Raw genomic sequence first — 23,576 nt, 5'->3', positions numbered from 1 at the left:
TAAAGAAATCGAAGCAGTCATTCAAAAGCTTCCTAAAAAGAAAAGTCCAGGACCAGACGGCTTCACATGTGAATTCTATCAAACATTCCAGAAAGAATTAGTACCAACTCTCCTCAAACTCTTCAAAAAAATCGAAGTGGAGGGAAAACTACCTAACTCATTCTATGAAGCCAACATTACCCTCATACCAAAACCAGGCAAAGATATTACAAGAAAAGAAAACTACAGGCCGATCTCTCTAATGAATATTGATGCAAAAATCCTCAATAAAATTCTAGCAAATCGTATCCAACAACACATTAAAAGAATTATTCATCATGACCAAGTAGGATTCATCCCAGGTATGCAAGGATGGTTCAACATAAGAAAATCAATTAATGTAATACACCATATCAACAAATTAAAGCAGAAAAATCACATGATCATCTCAATTGATGCAGAGAAGGCATTTGACAAGATTCAACATCCTTTCCTGTTGAAAACACTTCAAAGGATAGGAATACAAGGGAACTTCCTTAAAATGATAGAGGGAATATATGAAAAACCCACAGCTAATATCATCCGTAATGGGGAAAAATTGAAAACGTTCCCCCTAAGATCAGGAACAAGACAAGGATGTCCACTATCACCACTATTATTCAACATTGTGTTGGAGGTTCTAGCCAGAGCAATTAGACAAGAAAAAGAAATACAAGGCATCAAAATTGGAAAGGAAGAAGTAAAACTATCACTGTTTGCAGACGATATGATACTATACATCGAAAACCCGGAAAAATTCAAAACAAAACTACTAGAGCTAATAAATGAGTACAGCAAAGTAGCAGGTTACAAGATCAACATTCAAAAATCTGTAGCATTTCTATACACTAGCAATGAACAAGCGGAGGGGGAAATCAAGAAACGAATCCCATTTACAATTGCAACTAAAAGAATAAAATACCTAGGAATAAATTTAACTAAAGAGACAAAAGACCTATACAAAGAAAACTACAAAAAACTGCTAAAAGAAATCACAGAAGACCTAAACAGATGGAAGGGCATACCGTGTTCATGGATTGGAAGACTAAATATAGTTAAGATGTCAATCCTACCTAAATTGATTTACAGATTCAATGCAATACCAATCAAAATCCCAACAACTTATTTTTCAGAAATAGAAAAACCAATAAGCAAATTTATCTGGAAGGGCAGGGTGCCCCGAATTGCTAAAAACATCTTGAGGAAAAAAAACGAAGCTGGAGGTCTTGCGCTGCCAGACTTTAAGGCATATTATGAAGCCACAGTGGTCAAAACAGCATGGTATTGGCATAAAGATAGATATATCGACCAATGGAATCGAATAGAGTGCTCAGATATAGACCCTCTCATCTATGGTCATTTGATCTTTGATAAGGGAGTCAAGCCAACTCACCTGGGACAAAACAGTCTCTTCAATAAATGGTGCCTAGAAAACTGGATATCCATATGCAAAAGAATGAAAGAAGACCCATATCTCACACCCTATACAAAAGTTAACTCAAAATGGATCAAAGATCTAAACATTAGGTCTAAGACCATAGAACAGTTAGAGGAAAATGTAGGGAGATATCTTATGAATCTTACAATTGGAGGCGGTTTAATGGACCGTACACCTAAAGCAAGAGCACTGAAGAAGGAAATAAATAAATGGGAACTCCTCAAAATTAAACACTTTTGTGCATCAAAGAACTTCATCAAGAAAGTAGAAAGACAGCCTACACAATGGGAATCAATATTTGGAAACGACATATCAGATAAAGGTCTAGTATCCAGAATTTATAATGACATTGTTCAACTCAACAACAAAAAGATAGCCAACCCAATTACAAAATGGGAAAAAGACTTGAATAGACACCTCTCAGAGGAGGAAATACAAATGGCCAAAAGACACATGAAGAGATGCTCAATGTCCCTGGCCATTAGAGAAATGCAAATCAAAACCACAATGAGATATCATCTCACACCCACCAGAATGGCCATTATCAACAAAACAGAAAATGACAAGTGCTGGAGAGGATGCGGAGAAAGAGGCACACTTATCCACTGTTGGTGGGAATGTCAAATGGTGCAACCACTGTGGAAAGCAGTTTGGCGGTTCCTCAAAAAGCTGAATATAGAATTGCCACACGATCCAGCAATACCATTGCTGGGAATCTACTCAAAGGAATTAAGGGCAAAAACTCAAACAGACATTTGCACACCAATGTTTATAGCAGCGTTATTTACAATTGCAAAGAGATGGAAACAGCCAAAATGTCCATCAACAGACGAGTGGCTAAACAAACTGTGGTATATACATACGATGGAATATTATGCAGCGTTAAGACAGGATAAAGTTATGAAGCATGTAATAACATGGATGGACCTAGAAAACATTATGCTGAGTGAGTCTAGCCAAAAGCTAAAAGACAAATACTGTATGGTCCCACTGATGTGAACCGACACTCGAGAATAAACTTGGAATATGTCATTGGTAACAGAGTTCAGCAGGAGATAGAAACAGGGTAAGATAATGGGTAATCGGAGCTGATGGAATACAGACGGTGCAATAGGACTAGATACAAAAACTCAAAAATGGACAGTACAATAATACCTAATTGTAAAGTAATCATGTTAAAATACTGAACGAAGCTGCATCCGAGCTATAGGTTTTTGTTTTGTTTTGTTTTGTTTGTTTTGTTCTTATTATTATTACTTTTATTTTTTTTCTCTATATTAACATTCTATATCTTTTTCTGTTATACTGCTAGTTCTTCTAAACCGATGCAAATGTACTAAGAAACGATGATCATGCACCTATGTGATGATGTTAAGAATTACTGATTGCATATGTAGAATGGTATGATGTCTAAAAAAAAAAAAAATGGTCAGCACAATACTGCCTAATTGTAATGTAATTATCTTGGAACGCTGAATGAAGCTGCATCTGATCTATAGTTTTTTTTTTGTTTGTTTTGTTTTTTTTTTCTCTTATATATTTTTGTACTTTTTATTTTTATTTGTGTTTTCTCTCTGTGTTATCACTTTATTTCTTTTTCTGTTGTAGTGCTATTTCTTTCTTTAAATCGATGCATATGTACTGAGAAATGATGACCACACACCTATGTGATGATATTAAGAATTACTGATTGCATATGTAGAATGGATTGATTTCTATTGTTGTGTTAGTTAATTTTTTTAATTAATAAAAAAAATTAAAAAAAAAAAATACTAAGGGAAAGTCTACCCAATCTAGACTTCTAAGCCCAAAGTTTATCAATCACTTGTGAAGACAGAATTAAAACATTATCACGCAAGCAAGCTCTAAATTTTTATTTCCTATGTACCCTTTTCTAATGAAGCTAATGAAGAATGTGCTTCACTAAAACAAAAATAATACACCAAGAAAAAAGGATCCAGGAAACAGGGGATTCAACAAAGATGAAAAGCAAAAAGAATTCTCTAGAAGATGATGACAAGAAAACAGCTCTACAGCCAGTCTATGAAGGAACTGTTATAATTAAAGCATAAGGAACAAGGATTTCAAAGGTGGTGTTTCTAAGAGTTAAAAAAAAAAAAGAATTATACTACTTGATGTAATTCTGCCAAACAATTTGAGGGAGGAAAAACTAACCAAATGAATTTAAAAAGCAATTACTTACTCAAGGAAAAACAATCATAAAAAGGATATAGTACACTGAGTTATTCAGGTGAGAAAAAGACATATTCTAATTATAATGTAGACAATGAATATTAATTTAACCAGAAATCTGAGATAACTATGGGAAGATGGAGAAGGAGTAGGGGAGAAGAGCTATAAGAGCTCTCTTAAATATAGATATTTAAGATTAAAAAGTGAAATAGTAACATAAGCATCCTACTTAGAAATATACAGGTAAACACCAGGATACACAAAACAGCTAAGAAATTGAAAGTGGTTGTCCAGGTATCAGGACTTGGGAATGGGGTAAGGGTGGGACAGTTGACTGGTTTTTGAGATCTCTCATACACTGCTAGTGGGAATACTGCTAATTGTTACTACCACTTTGAAAAACTATTTGGTATTATCTACTACTAAGTATATGCCTACTCTGTGTGCCTTCATTCGACTCACAGAAATATACCTTAGAGAAATCAGGCATATGACCCCTAACAGGCATGTACAAGAATGTTCATAGCAGCTTTATTCATAATAATCAAAACTGGGGACAACTCAAATGTCCATTAACACACGTGTGATGGTCAGGTTCATGTGTCAACTTGGCCAGGTGATGGTGCCCAGTTGTCTGGTGAAACAACCACTGGCCTATCTGTTGCTGTGAGGTCATTTCACAGACTTAAATCAAGAGCATATTGGTTGCATTCACAGCTGATTACATCTGCAGTCAGTTAAGGGGAGTGTCTTCTGCAATGAATGATAATCTAATTACCCAAAGGTTTTTAAGGACAATTCAGGAGAGTCACTTCTTCCACTTCAGCTACCCAGCCTTTCCTAGGAAGTTCACTGAGGACCTTCATTGGAGGTGCCAGCTTGCAGGCTGTCCTACAGATTTTTGGACTCTTACGTCCCCATGGTTGCATGGAACACTTTTATAAATCTCCTATTTACAGATACCTCCTGTTGGTTCTGTTTGCCTAGAGAACCCTCACTAATACAACATATAACAAATCTGACTCTAAAATTCCCAATTCCAAGCCAAAAAGGATACACAATTTGTCACCAATTCCTATTATGAGAAAGGAAAAGGTAAATATAAAAGGATTATATATTTTTTTACTCTAAATTATTTACAAATAATATTCATTGAGAACCTTTTTATCAGAGATATTCTAAAAACAGTCCCAAAGGATGACCTTTGTGACAGTCCTTGAAAATTCTAAATTCTATCTTCAGCAACCACTTCTGAATCATATCTTCTAGGTTTTATCAAATGGCTCTGATTTTTTTAAAACAATAGTTTTGAGAAACAAAATACATTTTCATTTACACGTAAATGAGAATAAGGCCAGAGGTCTAAAGAAACAAAAATAATCTGTTACCAAAATCACGCATATTTCCTAAATACAAGATTCAAAAGTTACCAGTGTAGATAGCATTGCCATTGCTTTTGATTAGAGCTAAAACTAGCAGCCTGAATGTGTTCATGTGTGCGGGAGTGGGGGTGGGGTCGGCGGCAGATTTCAAATACTGCAGACAACCTAAATCAGGAATAGATCCTATTACAGCATATTCCTGCAGTAATACCGTGGCAAGACTTACGATTTCTCTTGCCTCTGATTTCAGAATCTTCTGTCTTATCTAAAACTGCTTTTTTACAGTTGTATAATTTCCAGGTATGTGCTTGGTACCTAATTGACAGATAATAATTATTAGCTGAATGAATGAATAAACAAATGAACAGATGAAACTATATCAAACACAATATACATCAAAGACTGGAGAAGTCTCAAACTTAGTAATTCTGATTCTATGTGCTTTTTTATAAATGAAGCAATAGAAAATTTCTATAATAAAAGCAAAGGAAAATAAGGTTGCTTAACTAAAGTCCAAAGCACAATATTTATAGTCAACCTGGGTATATTCAGTTGGCTGGGGTATAAACCAATGCAATCTTCCTGAAGGACTTTATGGCAATGACTACCAAAACTCCTTTGACCAAGCAATTTTATTGCTAGAAATATATCATATGGATATACACACAAAGAACTATACAAGATATATGGAAAGCTAGTCAGACCTAAGCCCTGTCTATAATAGCAAAAAAAATAATTATAACAACCGCCTAATATCCATCAGTAAGGGACTGGTTAAATAAATAGAGATGACTCATCAGAGGTATATTTGTAGCCCTCAATTGAACCTCTCATATTCCAAAAGATATTACTCATCTGGAATTTTCTATAAGGTATTGAATGACATAAGAGAAAAATATTCCAAATTCAGAATTGTTTTTCACGTGGCTCTTTCTTCTAAAGGCTTAGAGCAAAATATTAAAATAGCTCAACAAGATTTGCCAAAAATTTGGCCAATCTGTAGCTTTCTAGTTCGTTAGCTAACTTGATAGGAAGATACAACTTTGAATATCTTGATGAATAGAGAGCATTTATTCATAAATTCACCCATTCAATACATACTTCCTGAACACTTACAATGTGTTAGGATTGTTCTAGGCACAGGGAAACAGCCCTCATGGAGTTTACATTCTAATGGAGAAAAAGAAGCAAATACACATGGTGATTCTCGTTACTCAGAAATATAAAGCAGTATAAAGGTATTGCTTTTATATACAGGGTGGTCAGTAAAGGGTTCACGAATAAGATTGATATCTGAGCATAAACCTAGGGAGCAAGGCATGCAGATATCTAAGAGAAGAGTAATTCACGTTCAAAAGCCCATGAAGCAGGTCAAGACTGGTGTGTTCTAGTAACAGCAAAGAGGCTAATGTAATTATGTGAGAGCAAAAATAGTGAGAATTAAGAGAGGAGATTAGAGAGGCAACCAGGAAATCCTGCAGTCTCTTGAAGTTAAGGACCATTGGCTTTTACTTTGAGATAGGGAACCATTAGAAGGTGTTGAGCTGAGAATTGTTAGAATATGACTGGCATTTTAAAGGATTATAAATGGTTATACAGAGATTAGACTGTAGTGAGTAGAAGGGTGGGAGCAGGGTAAACTATTTAGGATTTTGCAATAATCCAGGCAAGAGATGATGATGGCTTAGACGAGGGTGGGCATGATGGAGGTAGTAAAAATTCAGATTCTGGCTATATTTTTAAGGTAGTCCAAGACAATTTGCTGTTAACTAGACATGGATATAGGAAAAAGAGGGGAATACAAAGATGACCCAAAGTTTCTGACATCAACAACTAGCAAGATGAAATTGCCACTTACCAAAACAGAAAAAACTGCAGGATAAGCACGTTTTGGTAAGAGGAGGGGAGATTCAGGAGCCTTCATATTTGCTTCTCTAATTATCACTTGACTTTTAGACTTTCACTGGATATGGATAGCAGACAACTTCTGTTCTCTTTTCAGCAGCTGGAGTTGCTGACTCCAACCACAGCTAATTGGTTTTCAAACCAGATAAATCCAGATACTATTTAAGTATCAAGAAGGCTTAACCTTGAAAGTCATCTCATCTCTTTTGTGGACACAAGTAACAGAAGTACCTACACGTGGATACAATACTCGTCAGCACTTTCCCACAGGCAAGGCACTATCAAGGTGTTAAAAAATTCATAAGCCCATATAGGAACTATTTTAAAAGTTGAAAAAGGGATCAGACTTCGACTAGAGATATAAAGGAAGCCGATCTGGATAGGACTAAGTTAGATTAGAACACAGGGTAAAGGATGATATTGTTCATATTTTAGAGTTCAACTTCTGTGTGAGACCAAAGGCAGAGACGCTTATTTGGTGCAAAATTTATATTCTGGGTAGTGCATTACCTAATTTAATTTGTATATTCAGTTTAGTTGAACATTGTGGGTACATGGAATCTCTAATAGGGTGTGAGATTTTCTTGGTTTGTCCAGGTTAGCATGATGCCCTGATAAATCCCTGAGTAATTTGGGCAATGAATAAAGAAGAATTCCCAAAGTCCCCTTGGGAGACTGGGAAGAAAGGAGGAAATATTCAACTTCCCTAATTGGAGAATTTCTGATATTCTTGCAAGCAATGGGGCCAACCAGATCCAATGGGTCGAGTCCTCAATCTTGGGGTTCACCCATATGAAATTTATTCCTGCAAAGAACAGGTGTGCTAGTTTGAAAGTATTATGTACCCTAGAAAAGCCATGTTTTAATCCCAATTCAATCTCATAGAGGCAGCTGTTTCTTCTAATCCTGATCTAGCATTGCAGGGTGGAAACTTTTGATTGTATTATCTCCATGGGGATGTGGTATGCCCAACCGTGGGTGTAATCTTTTGATTACATGGAGATGTGACTCTGCCCATTCCCAGGTGGGTCACGATTAGGTTACTAGAGACTTTAAAAGGAAACATTTTGGAGAAAGTCAGAAATGACAGAAGGATCAGAGTTGACAAAGAGAGTAGATGTAGATGTTTGGAGAACAGTTGCTTCAAAGAACAGAGACACGATGTTTGGAGATGCTTGGAGCGCAGCAGACATCACTATTAGATGTTAAGCAAGCCAGAACCTGGACAGGCCAAAGGAAGCCAGGAGATGAAAGTCAGCCCCACAGAAGCAAAGTAAGGACCCTCCACATGCAGAGACAGAAAGCAATGGAGCCCAGAACCAAGGGACCAGCAGTTGCCAGCCACGTGACTTCCCAGCTGAGAGAGGTATTCCAGACCAAGAGGCCTTTCTTGAGTGAAGATAACCTCTTGTTGGTGCCTTAATTTGGACACTTTCATTTCTTTAGAACTATAAACTTACAATTTATTAAATTCAACTTTTTAAAAGCCATTCCAGTTCTGATATATCACATTGCTAACAAAATAGGTTAAGCTTACTTAAAATTATGCCTAAGAGTCACTCCCAGAAAACCTCTTCTGCTGCTCAGATGCGGCCTCTCTACCGAAGCCAGCTCAACAGGTAAACTCACTGTCCTCCCCACCACGGGGCACATGACTTCCAGGGGTGTAAATCTCCCTGCTGACATGGGATAGAACTCCCAGGATGTGCTGGAACCCAGCATCAAGGGACTGAGAAAGTCTTCTTGACCAAAATGGAGAAGAGAGAAATGAGACAAAATAAAGTTTCCATGGCTGAGAGATTTCAAACAGAGTCAAAAGGTTATCCTAGAGGTTATTCTTCTGCATTATATAAATATCCCTTTTTAGTTTATGGTATATTGGAGTGGCTGGAGGGAAGTACCTGAAACTGTTGAGCTATGCTCCACTAGCCTTGATTCTTGAAGAAGACTGTATAAAGATATAACTTTCACAATGTGATTGTGCGATTGTTAAAACCTTGTGTATGATGTTCCTGTTATCCAGGGTATGGACAAATGAGTAAAAAAATATGGATAATAAATAAATATATAACAGAGGGATAAGGAGTAAAATAAATTGGGTAGATGGAAATACCAGTAGTCAGTGAGAGGGAGGGGAAAGAGGTATAGGATATATGCATTTTTTTTTCTTTTTATTTCTTTTTCTGGAGGGACGCAAGTGTTCTAAAAAATGATCATGGTGATGAATATACAACAATGTGATGATATTGTGAGTCACTGATTACATACCACGTATGGAGTGTATGTGTGTGAGGATTTGTCAAAAATATATATATGTAAAAAAATGGATAAGTGCTCCCCTACATGGAACATGACTCCTAGGGGTAGAAATCTCCCTGGCAGCATGGGACATGACTCCCAGGGATGACGGATGAGTCTGACCTTGGCATTGTGAGAAGGACCAAAAATTGGGGAGGAAATGGAACAAAATAAAGTTTCAGTGGCTTAGAGATTTCAAACAGAGTCAAGAGGTCATTCTGGAGGTTATTCTTATGCAAGCTTTAGCCAAATATTCCAAACTACCACAGTATGCCAAGTCCCAATCAAAAGTATTCCTGAAAGCCCTAGGGAGTGCCCTGAGCTCAATCTAAGTCTCTGTAAAATTTTCTTAATAAATTTATTTTCTCAGAAACTTAAGGCCTCCAGATTGAGCCTTGGCCAAATAAGTCCTAAAATCTAAAAGTACCAGTCTCTAACCAAGAACAACTAGGTTCATTCACCTACCCAAGGTCAACACCCCTTTTCAGCACGAGGATGCTAAAATGGCCATTGCCCAGATATCCCTGAAGATTAAACTCAAATGAGGAAGGAGGTGTAACTAAGAAATTAGGATTTAATAAATGACTGTGACTACTGTCTCATTATATAGTTATTTCTTATTAGAGTCTAGGTTTAAGAATAGCTAAAAGGAAATAGCTGAAGTTGCTGAGCTGTAACCAGTAGCCTTGAACTTTGATGATTGTATAACTATACTGCAAAAAGGAAAAAAAAGGTCAGTCGCCCATTGCGCAGACTTGAAAGGATTATATACCTAGAAAAGCCATGTTTTAATCCTGATCCATCCTGTGGAGGCAGCTGTTTCTTTTAATTCCTTTTCAACACTCTAGGTTGGAAACCTGATTAGATTATCTCCACAGAGGTGGGGTGCGCCCAATTGTGGGTATTAACTTTTGAATAGAGGAAGATGCGATTCCACCCATTCCAGGTGGGTCTTGATTAGTTTACTGGAATTCTTTAAGAGAGGAAACATTTTGGAAAAAGATTCAGAGCCACAAGAACGAGAGCCCACACAGCCAGAGACCTTTGGAGATGAAGAAGGAAAACAACCCTGGGGAGCTTCATGAAACAAGAAGCCTGGAAAGAAACCTAGCAGATGTTGTGATATTTGCTATGTGCCTTTTCAGTTGAGAGAGAAACCCTGAATTTCATCAGGCTTCTTGAACAAAGGTATATTTAGGCCTAGTGAGGCTTGGCCTAGTTCTACTATCTAGCTTTGCAAAGATTATGCCAACTCAAACAATTGGGTATTTACCCACCGTGATATCTGGTGAATTTTTCCCTCTTTGTGTGTTAATCTGGTCTTCTATCAGTTTCACCGAAAAGGCATGTTATTTAAGGTTTTCCCAGGACTTAACCAGAAACTACTTCTATTTCAACTGAGTCTAAAAATACTTGTTCTTATTCAAATTCCACTTAAATTATGTCTGAGGAGGCCTTAATAGACTGAAAATGGAATCTTCTGAGCATTCCAAATATCCATTTAGAAATACCATGTGATTAAAAGGGACCTTTATTTATAAAACAAACAAACAAACAAACAAATCAAGGACAGTTTTTTACTTTTGGTCTTTTCTGGGTCTCTGCATTTACAACCCTCCAAGTTTAGAAACCAAAAAGCCAATTTAACTGTTCGTTTCAAGGTATCCCAGTGAGGAAGCCATCCCATAAGAACAGTTCTATCTTCTAAAAATTTACTGAGAAGAAATACATGAAGGAGCTACTATTAGCAGGAGTCCTTTAAAATCTCAGCAGCTGTAATAATGAGATACTCACATGGAAAAAGAATGAAATATGACCTCCACCATACAGCAGACAAAAAAAAATTGAAGCTCAGATTATAAATTTTAACTATTATCTTTAAAATTCTAAAATGTTTTACTCTTTGTATAACCTAGCAGTTCCCTAGAATTTTAAGTGTCTATATGACACCTGAAACTGAGATTTAGTTCTCCAGCTCTGAAAGTCAGCATGGGTGCATACAATAATATTAAAAATTGCAACTGAAAAAGATCAAACTCTGATTAAAGATGTGATGAAACTGATCTGGTTAAAATTAAGGAGAATCAATACACAGGGTAAAGAATAATATTGTCTATATGTTAAGGCTTTAATGTTTGTGTGAGACAGAAAGAGAAATGTTTAAAAAAAAAACCTCAGCAACTATGGTCCAATCTTCAGGACATTTAAAATAAGCAGGCAGGTTTTATACATTAATACAAGTGATTAAACAGGACAACATGTTACAGTTTGCTAGCTGCCAGAATGCAATATACCAGAAACAGAACGGCTTTTTAAAGGGGGAATTTATTAAGCTGCAAGTTTACAGTTCTAGGCTGTGAAAATGTCCCAATTAATGCAAGTCTATAGAAATGTCCAAATTAAGGCACCAACAAGAGGTTACCTTCACTCAAGAAAGGCCGATGAAGTTCAGGGTTTCTCTCTCAGTTGGAAAGGCACATGGTGAACATGGCAGTGTCTGCTAGCTTTCTCTCCAGGCTTCTTGTTTCATGAAGCTCTCCTCAGGCCATTTTCCTTTAACTCTTTAGGTCTCTCTGACTGTGTGGACTCTCGGCCTCCTAGTTCTAAAATGGGACTCTCTCCAAAATATTTCCGCTTTTAAAGGATTCCAGTAAACTAATTAAGACCCACCTGGAATGGGTGGAGTCACAACTCTATGGAAGCCATCTAATCAAAAGTTACCACCCACATTCCTGGTGCCTGCCCATGTAAAAAAATAAATAAATAAATAAAGTTACCATCCACAACTGAGTGGGTCACACCTCCATGGGAATAATCAAAAAGCTCCCAGCCAGCACTAGTGAATGAGGATTAAAGGACACAGCTTTTCTGGGCCCACCAGAGATTCAAATCGGCACACAACATTAATGAACAAATCACACAAAACAAGATATCTGAAATACTAAGTGCATCTGGTTTCGGCAAGTCTGTATTCCCAGAGAAATATACCAAAAATATTTTAGAAACAAATTTGGGAGAAATAAGTGAAATTAAAATAAAAGCCAAACAGCCATCTATTTATTTTACAGAAAGTAATATGATCATTTCTGACAGGAGTAAAAGAATAGAATCTACATTAAAAACCTTAAAATATAAAATATCCTTTGTTTTAACTGCATTGCTTAAAAAAAAAAAACAGGTAACAAAAATACTCAGTACAGAAAATGGTAAAAACGGCTCAGCAGAAACAAAGCCAGCCAACAACAGGCCTGCCGGGTTACTACCTTTACATAGAGAGGACACTGACACATTGAAATTGTTAAACTCATCATTTAGAATAATTTTACTTTCTGTTGCTGAGTCATAAGCCCTATCACTCTTATGACTGGGTAACCATCAGCACATTCTCAACTCCTTAACTCCTATTCATTGTGCACCCTAGCTGAACCTAATGGGGCCTCACAGAGCACAGATTTAAGAAGCAAATTGCTTAAGTGGAAGACTAAAGTATATATACATTTGAGAAACGTCAGTATAGAACAACAAGGAGTTAATAGAACAAGTGGCCTCCCAAAGAGACATCTCTGAGTGGAAATCTTGGAGAGGGACTACACTAGCTTGACAAAGTTCCTTTACCTCTTAAGCTTTCTCATTTGTAAAAGTAAGACAATTAAGCAGATTAACTGAGGTGATACATAAAAAACATTTTACATATCATCTGGTATACAGCAGTTCAATAAATATATTATTATTAACATAATAATAAATACTCATTTACCCATCTGCAAAGGAAGAAAGATTAACCTTGGTGACAATGAGTGAATATATGACGTATGCATTCAATATGTATCTTTATATAACATAGTCTTTTGTAACAAGGCAAATCCAAGTGACTAAAACTATCCTGATTTTAATATCAGCTTTTATGAATAATTTTTGAAAATCACATGTACTGATAAAACCTCCCCCACCAGAACATAAGCTCCCTTAGGACACAGAGATTATGTCTATTTCATTCACTACTTGTCTTCTGCACAAAGTAGGGTCTCAATAAGCACTTGCATAATGAATAAGTCATAGATGCTCATAATAATGAACTCAAACATACCTAAATTCATAGAAAACTAGTAAGCTACAAAATAAATAGCATCTTACTGTTTTATGGGTCCAAGGCTCACTGCTTTAAAAATTGCTACCAAATTCAAAGGTACATCTTAAAAATCAAAAAAGTTACAAATATCAATAAGCAAATATTGTTTTAGAAAACAGTAACCAGAATTCAACTTAAAGAAAGATAATTACCTGTGCAGAAATCATCAGAAACCACAATTCAATAAGCATAAAAGCTTTAAATAGAGCAAATTTGCCACCAAAAATGTGAAATGCTATTTGAGACCACATACAAAGATTATATCACAGAAAAGAACCTTCCTTTATACAATGCTCTCATGAAAACTACTCCTGGAATACTTGGCTCAGTTTTAGACACATCAACATCTGACAGCTATAGAAAAAAATCAAGTTCAGAAAGCAACAAAAAAGATACACGAAATAGGAAAAGATACCAACTTTCCACGTCAGAACTTATAAATACAACAGAGTTTTATAAAAATTTAGTAAGATTAATTTTTATAACCCAAGAAACACTGTCAGTTGTACAGCTGGCATAGGAGTAAAGAAAGAAAATTCCTTTTATCTGAACTCCTACAATGAATGTTCTAAAGTTTTATTGTCTACACTCCCAACTGAGGAAAATAAGTTAAAAAAAAAAAACCACCAAATTCAAAGCTAAATAGTAGATGGTAGGTACATAAAATGTATTTAGTTCATTTTGATAAACTAATGATAATTAAATATTGAATCATTCATCAATGAGCAGCACTAGTTAACTCCAATCCTCTTGCTTACTCCAAAGAAAAAAAAACAAAACGAACATCTGTCTTACAAGATAAATACACAATACTCTCTTTAATAACAATTATTAAATTGCCCTTAATAAATTTTTAAAGGATTGGATGCTTTACATTAATATGGAATTCAAGGCATAGAAACACAGCTTCTAAATGTATAGAAGCCATATTAACAAAAGTAATCTAAAAATTCTAGACAGGGAACAATCCATTTTCAGTTCCAGCACATAAAGTGATTCTTACACAGCAGACTTCAGGTTTTCTTCTTTAGGACAAATCTATTCATTTCATAATTAGATTTGAAATATTTTATGTAAAAACTCACTAAGGACTATTCTAAAGCATGAAATGCCATTTTCAAGGCACAAAATGGAAAATGGTTCTGAATTTTAATTCATATCCTATGTTTTCAGGGCACAAAGGAAAATCTGTGACAACTGAAGAATTACCTTCCACCATACTGAAGAGACATGTTTTAAAATTAAAAACCATGAACAAATCTATCTACAAAATAATACATTTTTTATATCAAACAGTTGCAGACCCTGTAATTGAAATAATGTGTCTAAGGTTACAGATGAAAAGTGCTAGATATCATTCCTGAAGTGACAGATTAAGTTCTTAATCCAGTTACAGTAATAGCCATATTTGTAGTTTAACATAAATTAAGACCTAATTATATTTGTGACTATTTTAAACAAAATAACAAATTCCTTTGTACCTGTGAATGTAATTTATAGCAAAGTCAGGTTCATTTTACAAACCAATCTATTTCATACTGCAGAAGTACAGTGGTATAATGACATAATGCCATTCCTGTTGTAGAATGTTGAAAGTGTAGATTCACTAAAAGCACAAAAAAGGTTTGAAGATAAATGAAGATGCTATTCATTCAAGGGTAATTTCATCTTAGAACTATATGAAAGATGTTTCACTCACAGAGTATTGTACAATCTCAGATAAAAGTGTATTTTCGACTCAAATATAATGTTAGATCGATTATGTTGATAGTATATATCTAATAATGAAGAATTCTAGCCTTTTTTACTTAAAAAGTACAATTCTTTTTTTCATCTGACTATGTCTTTATGTTGTTAAGCAACAACATACTTTAAAATCTAGCCTGCTAGTCACTGTTTAAACAAAAAGTATACCCCTGACATACTAACTTGCAATCTCTGAGAAATATAGGAAAGAATACAGAATTCTTGCTAAGTTAAAATATTTATTAAAAAAAGATATTTATATTAGCAAACTACTACCTGCAGAACCATTCTGCATTAATATATTTGACTAATTACTAAAAATGACAATACAAATAACCACCAAATTCTAAATATACATTTCCACAAATCCTACAGGGCTAATTTAAATGTTTTATAGACGCTATACCATTTATGTGTTGAGGGATTAATATTAATACTGATCATTTCTTAATCTGCTAAATTCTGTCAGCAACATAAACTCACAGTTATCTTTTATAAAGATCACAGTTTACATATTTAAATAATTTCAGGTGCTATAAGCATAATTCACCAAATGCATTAATGCTTCTAGTATATAAATAGTAACGTAATACAAGACAACCTAAAGAAGTTAAATTAATTATATCAAGGAAACATCTGTATTTTGCTAGTTAAGAAAACTGAAAAGGATTTTACAAGTACTCTTATCCAATAAATGTTCACTAAATTCTCTCCACCCTTAGCTTTTCTTTCCTTCCACTAACCTGAAAAGCAAATTCAGATCCTCATTTTGCAGAGGATGATAAAAGTGGGAGGGGTGAACAAACTTTATAAAAAACTAAAATTCTACACTTTATTCAACTTTAAGAAAGTTGTATCAATTGTTCACAAACTATCCTTAGTTCTATTAAAATATCTCCACTGGTGTCATCCTACTTGTATTTATATCAGGTTTAAACTGACACTTAAAAATTGCATACAACCATGAACAACTTGTTTAAAGCAAAAATGATCCAAGCAGACTGAAAATTCAAAATTATTTCCTCTAAAATCCTTCAGGTAAGCTGTCAACTGTGGCCCTATGAATGACATGACAGGTTTACTAAGGCTGTATTTTCAGTCTCACAGTTGTTTCTCCAGTGCAACAATCACTCTAAAGGAAAGCAGGCTCCCTTCTCCCCTTTCCAACTCACTATATATAAGATATTATCATTTAACTACTAATTAATATGTCCACCTAAAAAGTATCATTTGCTAAAAGGAAAAAGCAAGGATCAGCTAGCTATCAGAAGATCTGACATGGTAGTGTTCACCGCCCAGCATTAATGGGCCCTATTAAAATGCTGACTTTTTTTTTTTTTTTTTAAAGGAAAGACAGAGAGAAGGAAGGAAGGATAGAAGGAAGGAAAGAAGGAAGAAAGGGAAACATTTTCTTGTTTTTATTGTATTCTGTTTCTCCGTATTTGTTACATGGGCTGGGGCCGGGAATCGAACCGAGGTCCTCCGGCATAGCAGGCAAGCACTTTGCCCGCTGAGCCACCGCGGCCCGCCTAAAATGCTGACTTTTTAAAAATGATACAACATTTAACAGAAAGTAAATAGTTTGTGTCTATGGCTTCCATTTTACTTTTAGAGATAAAGTATTTATTCACAAGGGGCTGGGAAAATGTAAATATTAAATGGAATATAGACAGCTCCCTTTACCTAAGCTTAAACATTATTCTTACAGGAAGATTAATTTTTCATGCAAGATTCCAATAATGATTATCAGTTTGAGACACCTTCTAGAAATAAAATCAAATTTTTACAATATTTAGAGAATTAAGCCAAACATAAAAAAGAAAATCAGTTTTATTTAAATTAGCTTCATATATACTAAATGAAAGTCAACATTTTATTAAAGATATTCACAAAATATGTATATAAATCTTTTAAGTATATAGAAGCTAATTCAGCACTCAATATCATCTTACATTTCTACTGCTTTTGCTTTTTCAAAAGAAATTTCCCATCATTATCTAACTTCATCCTCAAAATAACCCATAAACAGCAGGCCTCAGTGGCTCAGCAGGCAGGGTTCTTGCCTGCATGCCAGAAACCCGGGTTTGATTCCTAGTGCCTGCCCATACCAAAAAAAAAAAACAAAAACAAAAACCCATAATTATAGGCAAGAATGGCTTTACCCAATTTCAAACATCCAAAACTGAGACAGGTTTAGCTTTTGTACTTTAAAGTAAAATATAAACTATAAGATTTAACTTCCTAGGAAATGTCAGAAATAATTTGTGAATTAAATGTTCACTTATTGTTGGACAAAATCTTATTCCACTGAACTAGACTGATAGGTACTATGGTGTTTTGAGAGAACTCTCGACTCAGACTTTTGGGTTTTATATTCCAGCTCTGCCAATTACTAGGTTATGTAACTTTGGTAAAATTGCTTAACCTCTCAGTGCCTTAATATCCTAATCTGGAAAATGGGAATAATAGTACTACCTACCTCATAGGGTTGCTGTGTGTGAGAATTGTCTATGATATCCAAAGCACTTATAAAAAGACTTGGCACACAAAATGCTGTGCAAGTTTTAGCTACAATTATTATTGTTGCTCATATTAACATTACCTGTAGAATGGAACTATAATAACATTTGCCTCATACAGGACTGAAAGAATTAAGAATTAAGTTCTTAGCACAAGGCCTAGCACAGGGTAGGTTTTCAACTAATGCTCTTATGTTCAGTTTACTTCTATAATTCGTGGGGTATATGACCTCAGGTCAAGCTTTGCTGAGCTTCACTTTCCACACTATTTTAAAGTGAAGTTAATAATAGTATTCTGCAATAGACTTATGGAAAAGCATTTAATAAATATTAAATTTTAATACAAAGTTTATTCACTATTATTGAAATAATACTTTACATAAATTAAAAAGCATTCAATATTAACTTTTTTTTTTTTTTAACATGGGCAAGCACCGGGAATGAAACCCAGGTCTCTGACAAGGCAGGTGAGAAGTCTGGCACTGAGCCACCACTGCCTGCCCAATATTAACATTTTTAAGATTTGGCATGAGAGAATGGTTACAAAAATTATTATTAATATTCACACAAAAAGAAATACATCCAAAGAATTCCCTTATAAGTTAATTGTATTTTCAATTACTTTGACATCTGGCATTTTTAGACATTATCAAGCCCACAAACTTCCCATGCTGACACGGATTATACGCTACCACTGTCAAAGAATCAGGAAAGAAGGAAATAACCAATATTCACTGCATATTTACAATGTGCTATATTTGGATCAAAGAGGCCAACTGCCCATTTCATTTGTGGGATCTGCTATAAAAGACAGCATACAGTGAATGAGTAAAGACATCAACTTTTTGAAGAAAATCAAACAAAACATTTATTGAAGAAAACTTGTAGAGTTCACACAATTTGCTCATATTGTATTTCTAGACCTACCTGTACCGTCCAATATAAGAGCCACTAGCTACATCTGGCTACTAATCACCTGAAATGTGGCTAGTACGAATTTAGATGTATTGTAACTATAAAATACACACCAGATTTTTAACTTAATGTGAAAAAAAGCAAAACAGCTCTTTCATAAATACTGTTCTGATTACATGTTAAAATAACAATATCTGTACTAGGATAAACTACATCATTAAAATTAATTTTATCAATTGCTTTTTACTTTTTGTAATGGAGCTACTAGGAAATATAAAATTACATAGGTGGCACAGTAGAGAGGTTATCCTGGAGGTTATTTTTATGCATTATATAGATATTCCCTTTTTAGTTTATGGTATAATAGAGTGGCTAGAGGAAAGTACCTGAAACTGCAGAGCTGTGTTCCAGTAGCCATGTTTCTTGAAGATGACTGTATAATGATATAGCTTTTACAGTATGACTGTGTGATTGTGAAAACCTTATGTCTGATGCTCCTTTTATCTATGGTATGGACAGATGGGTAAAAAATATGGATTAAAAAAAATTACATAGGTGGCCTGTATTATATATCTACTGGGAACTTGGTTTAGTTAATGACAGTATTTTTTGAATGAGGGAAAGGAAGCAATTCTAAGGGGAGAAAGCCACAGGAAAACATTTATTTCCCTTTAAACTGAACTAAAGTTTCCTTTAATCAAAAAAAAATATCTAATCACTTAGTTTCAGGAGCGTAATAAATAGCAAATCTATGTGGCAAGCAGAATATACATTTCCTGATGGCGTAACTGGCAGACTATTAAAGCATCTAATGTGTGATATCTGGTGTCTTCTAGAAAATATCCAGTTTATGGATACCTGTCATACTGTTATGATCAACTTTCTACACTGAAAGTGAAGTCTTTAACTGATCCTTCTAAAGGGATGCTGGTTCACTATCTAGAAGAAAATTACTCCATAAAGTTTACATCAGATATCTGGAGAAGTCACATTTATAGTCATGACTACTATCAGCTGTCAAGCCCAAGAATATTGAAGAAAACCAAGAATTTTTAATATATGCTGGTTAATTTATCATCTAAGTGACATATGTAGGATAACAAAAAAAATGAAATGGTTAAGCAAAATTCTATATTTTCAAGGTCTTTTTTTTGGCTTTATATTAAGTATAAAACATTTAATTTGAGGTGAGAAAGAAAATTACTAAGAACCATAAAATTAGAGTTGCTAAATAAAGTACATACTAACAGATCAACTACTTACCAAAACAGTTCTTTTTCTTTCCTCACTGTTATAGATTATTTAAAACATTAGTTTGTCTTTTTAAGGTGCTATGGTGGTTTGAAAACTGTAGGTACCCCAGAAAATCATGTTCTTAAAGGTAATCCATTCCTACAAGCAACGTAGAGATACACAAAAGCTAGAGATGAGTAAATGGTTAACTCATGATTAGGCTGAACTCAAATGTAAGGGAATGGATAGAAGAGAAGACAGTTCATTAGAGAGTTTTTAAGTAATACTGCCATACTGAAGGTGAACATGATTGAAAGGGTGGTATAGATCCATGTATCCCACTGATTAACACTACAAACATAAATAAATTCTTGCATAAACTACCTCAAAGGTATGAACTTTGTACAAACAGTCAGTAACAGAGGAGTATAGAGGAAAAATTGCTCATGGAATTCTCTAGTCTTACCATGTTTCCCATCATCCAGAGACAGCTGGGTTGATAGAATAGTGGAATGGTCTTTTGAAGACCCAATTACACTGCCAACTAGGTGGCAACACCTTGCAGGGCTGGGGCAATGTTCTCCAGGATGCTATGTATGCTCTGAATAAGTATCCACTATATGGCGCTATTTCTTCCATAGCCAAGAATCAAAGGGTGAAAATGGAAGTGGCACCACTCACTATCACCCCTAGTGATCCATAGGAAAATTTCTGTTTCCTGTCCCTGTAACCATAAGCTCTTCTGGTTTACAGGTCTTAGTTCCAAAAGGAGGAGACACAACAATGATTCCACTGAACTGAAGTTAAGACTGTCACCTAGTTGCTTTGGGCTTCTCATGCCTCTGAATCAACAGGCAAGGAAGGGGATGACTTTTCTGCCTGGGGTGATTGAACCCGACTATCAAAGGGAAATAGGACTGCAACTACACAATGAAGTAAAAAAGAGTTTTCTTGGTATTAAGGAGATCCCGTAGGGCATCTTTTAGTACTATCATGACCTGTGATTAAAGTCAATGGAAAACTGTAACAACCCAATCCAGGCAGGATTACCAATGGCTCAGAAATTTCAGGATTGAAGGTTTGGGTCACCCACCAGGCAAAGAACCATGGCCAACAAAGGTGCTGAGTTATGCAACAAGGGGAATGAACCTTGAGGATATGATGTGGTGCAAAATAACCCAGAAACAAAAGAACAAATATTGCATGGTCTCTTTTAGAAAATACTTACAAGAAAACTGGGGCCTAGATTGCAAGGTCTTATCGCGTCACATTTAGTCCAGAGCTGTAAATGTTGTTTCTAGATTTTGAGATGCTAGTCAGTTGCTATGTACAACTGTCAAATAAACAAAAAAAGAGATCAAGCCAATCTAGTCAGGGGTAAGGTAAATCAGAATATAGGGGTAAGGATGACATTGTACTGGAAGAGACCAAAGGAAAAGAAGTTTATTTTGTTCAAAACCTAAATTTGCTGTAGCACATAATCTAACTCAACCTGTCTGGATAGCTCATTTAAACAACCCAAACACCTAGAGACCAGAATGAGAATGAGAGCTCATAACTCTGTATAGCTTAATCTAACACCTGGATACATTCCAGAGTATGTTAGGCAGATAATTTAGAAAATTGGTACAAAACAAAACGAAACACACTGGAAAAGTCCTGTGAAGGATCAGAGAAAAAATATTTAACTATTAAGCTTTACCACCAGGGAAACCCCCGATGCTGTCTCAAACATTAGGGGCACCCAAATCAATAGGCCAAGCCCTTGATCTTGAGGATTGCGCTTATAAGGCTTATTTCTGTAGCAGAGAATCTAAGCCTACCTATAGTTACACCTAAGAGTTACTTCCAGGAAACCTCTTTTGTTGCTCAGATGTGGGCCTTCTCTCTTTAAACCCAAATCTGCAAGGAAAATTATAATCCTCCCCTCTATGCGGATATGATATCCAGGGGTGAAAGGCTCCCTGGCAATGTTGGGACATGACTCCCAGGGATGAGCCTGGCCCTGGTACTGTGGGATTGACAATGCCTTCCTGATCAAAAGGGGGAAAAGAAATGTAACAAAATAAGATATCAGTGGCTAAGAGAGCTCAAATAGCATTGAGAGGTTATTCTGGAGGCTACTCTTACACAAGCTTCAGCTAGATGTTGCTAATTGCCTTAGTTTACCAAACCCCAAACAAAACCATTCCTGTTAACCCTAAAGAACACCTAGGGCTCTATCTAAGATTCTACAAAAGTTTCAAGTACTAAGATTACTTTCAGTAAGTTCTAAAACCTGGAAGGGCCAGCCTCTCCAAGAACATCAACAAGTTCCATTCCCCTATCCCATATTATCGACACCCCTTTCCAACATGAAAAAGTTAGAATGGGCATAGCCCAAATACCCCTAAAAATATTGAGAGAAGGATCAAAGGAGAAGGAAGGGTTATAACAGAATAGATAGGATTTAACAAATGAGTATGACTAGTGAATCACTATGATGATGTTTCTTTTAGTCTCCAGCGTCTTGGAGCAGTAGAAGGAAAAACCTGAAATTGTGAAACTTGTAATTCATACCAAACTCTAGAATCTGTTCTATAACTACTTGTTACAATATACTTTAAAATCTATGGCTGTTTGCATATATGGCATATTTCACAGTAAAAAATGTTTTTAGGCGGGCCGCGGTGGCTCAGCGGGCAAGAGTGCTTGCCTGCCGTGCCGGAGGACCCCGGTTCGATTCCCGGCCCCAGCCCATGTAAAAAACAAACAAACAAACAAAATATAATAAAACAAGAAAATGTTTAAAAATGTTTCCCTTTCTTCCTCCCTTCCTTCCTTCCATCCTTCCTTCCTTCTCTGTCTTTCCTTCCCTTCCTCCCTCTCTCTTTAAAAAAAAAAAGAAAAAAAAAAAATGTTTTTAAAAAACTGAGGACATAAAAGATTTTGTTTATGTGGATTATACCTTTCAATATTTACCATATTAGAAATTACAACTAAGATTTTTTAAGCATGTATTAATTCATTCAGAGAGAACTACAATAAATCCAATGCATTTTAACATAAATAATACATTTTTATGAAAAGTAACCATATTTTCCAAGCAAATAAAATTTAGTAAGAGGAAAAAAAGCTAATCCATCCATGTGGGTATAAACCTATTGTAAGTAGGACCCTTTGATCAGGTTACTTCTGTTAAGTGGTGGCCCAGGGTGGTCTTAATCCTTTTACTAGAATCCTTCATAAAGGGGATGAATATGCAGAGAGAGAAAGCCAGGGAAGCAAGAAGCTGAAAATAAGGAAGAGAAGGGAGAGACCAGCAGACACAGCCATGTGCCTTGCTATGTGGAAGAGAAGCCAGGGTCACCAGCAGCTGGTCTTCAGGGAGAAAGCATTGTCTTGATGATGCATATATTTGGACATTCTCAAGGCTTCAAAACTGTAAGTCTGTAAGCTAATAAATTCCCACAGTTAAAGCCAACAAATTTCATGGCATCTGCTTCGAACAGCTTAGTAAATGAAACCATGTAAATGAAATGAAAATGAAAGTTAGCAGTAACTTTCATTAGTAAATGAAAATAGCAGCATCCCTGGCCTCTATCCACTAGACAACAGTAGCAATCCCTCCCTTGCAGGTTGTGACAACCAAAAATGTCTCTTAACATTGCGAAGTGACCTGGGGTGTGGGGTGGGGTTGGGGGGGGGGATAAAACTCTTTCCCAGTTAAGAACCACTTAATCTATTCCTATCCCAAACACCGTCCTATTTGGTGAAAATTACTACCCTATTCTTTAGTTTAGGGGTTCTTCATAGGGGAT

The 23,576-nt window shown here is 35.5% G+C and overlaps 1 protein-coding gene across 9 annotated transcripts in view; it reads right to left on the bottom strand.

The window, feature by feature from the left end:
- Positions 1-23,576, bottom strand: part of MTX2 (metaxin 2) — a 150,143-nt gene that overhangs the window by 26,426 nt on the left and 100,141 nt on the right. The window contains exons 3-4 of one of the 9 annotated variants that reach the window (XM_077154255.1): positions 21,005-21,109; positions 19,807-19,935 (exon numbers count right to left, since the gene is read on the bottom strand). The exons of 5 other annotated variants lie outside the window; for them this stretch is intronic. Coding sequence is in view for 1 of the 4 variants with exons in the window: in XM_077154252.1 (XP_077010367.1) it covers positions 5,258-5,346 (89 nt within the window). In the remaining 3 variants the exon portion in view is untranslated. Of the gene's footprint in view, positions 1-5,257; positions 5,347-6,147; positions 6,202-19,806; positions 19,936-21,004; positions 21,110-23,576 lie in introns of those variants that run through there. 3 more of the 9 variants (XM_077154254.1, XM_077154252.1, XM_077154256.1) reach the window with 3 other exon arrangements.

Source organism: Tamandua tetradactyla, chromosome 3, assembly GCF_023851605.1.
Source record: "Tamandua tetradactyla isolate mTamTet1 chromosome 3, mTamTet1.pri, whole genome shotgun sequence".
NCBI classification, from domain to species: domain Eukaryota; kingdom Metazoa; phylum Chordata; class Mammalia; order Pilosa; family Myrmecophagidae; genus Tamandua; species Tamandua tetradactyla.
Note: the sequence above shows the minus strand (reverse complement) of the source record. Positions and strands in the feature narration are given on the sequence as shown.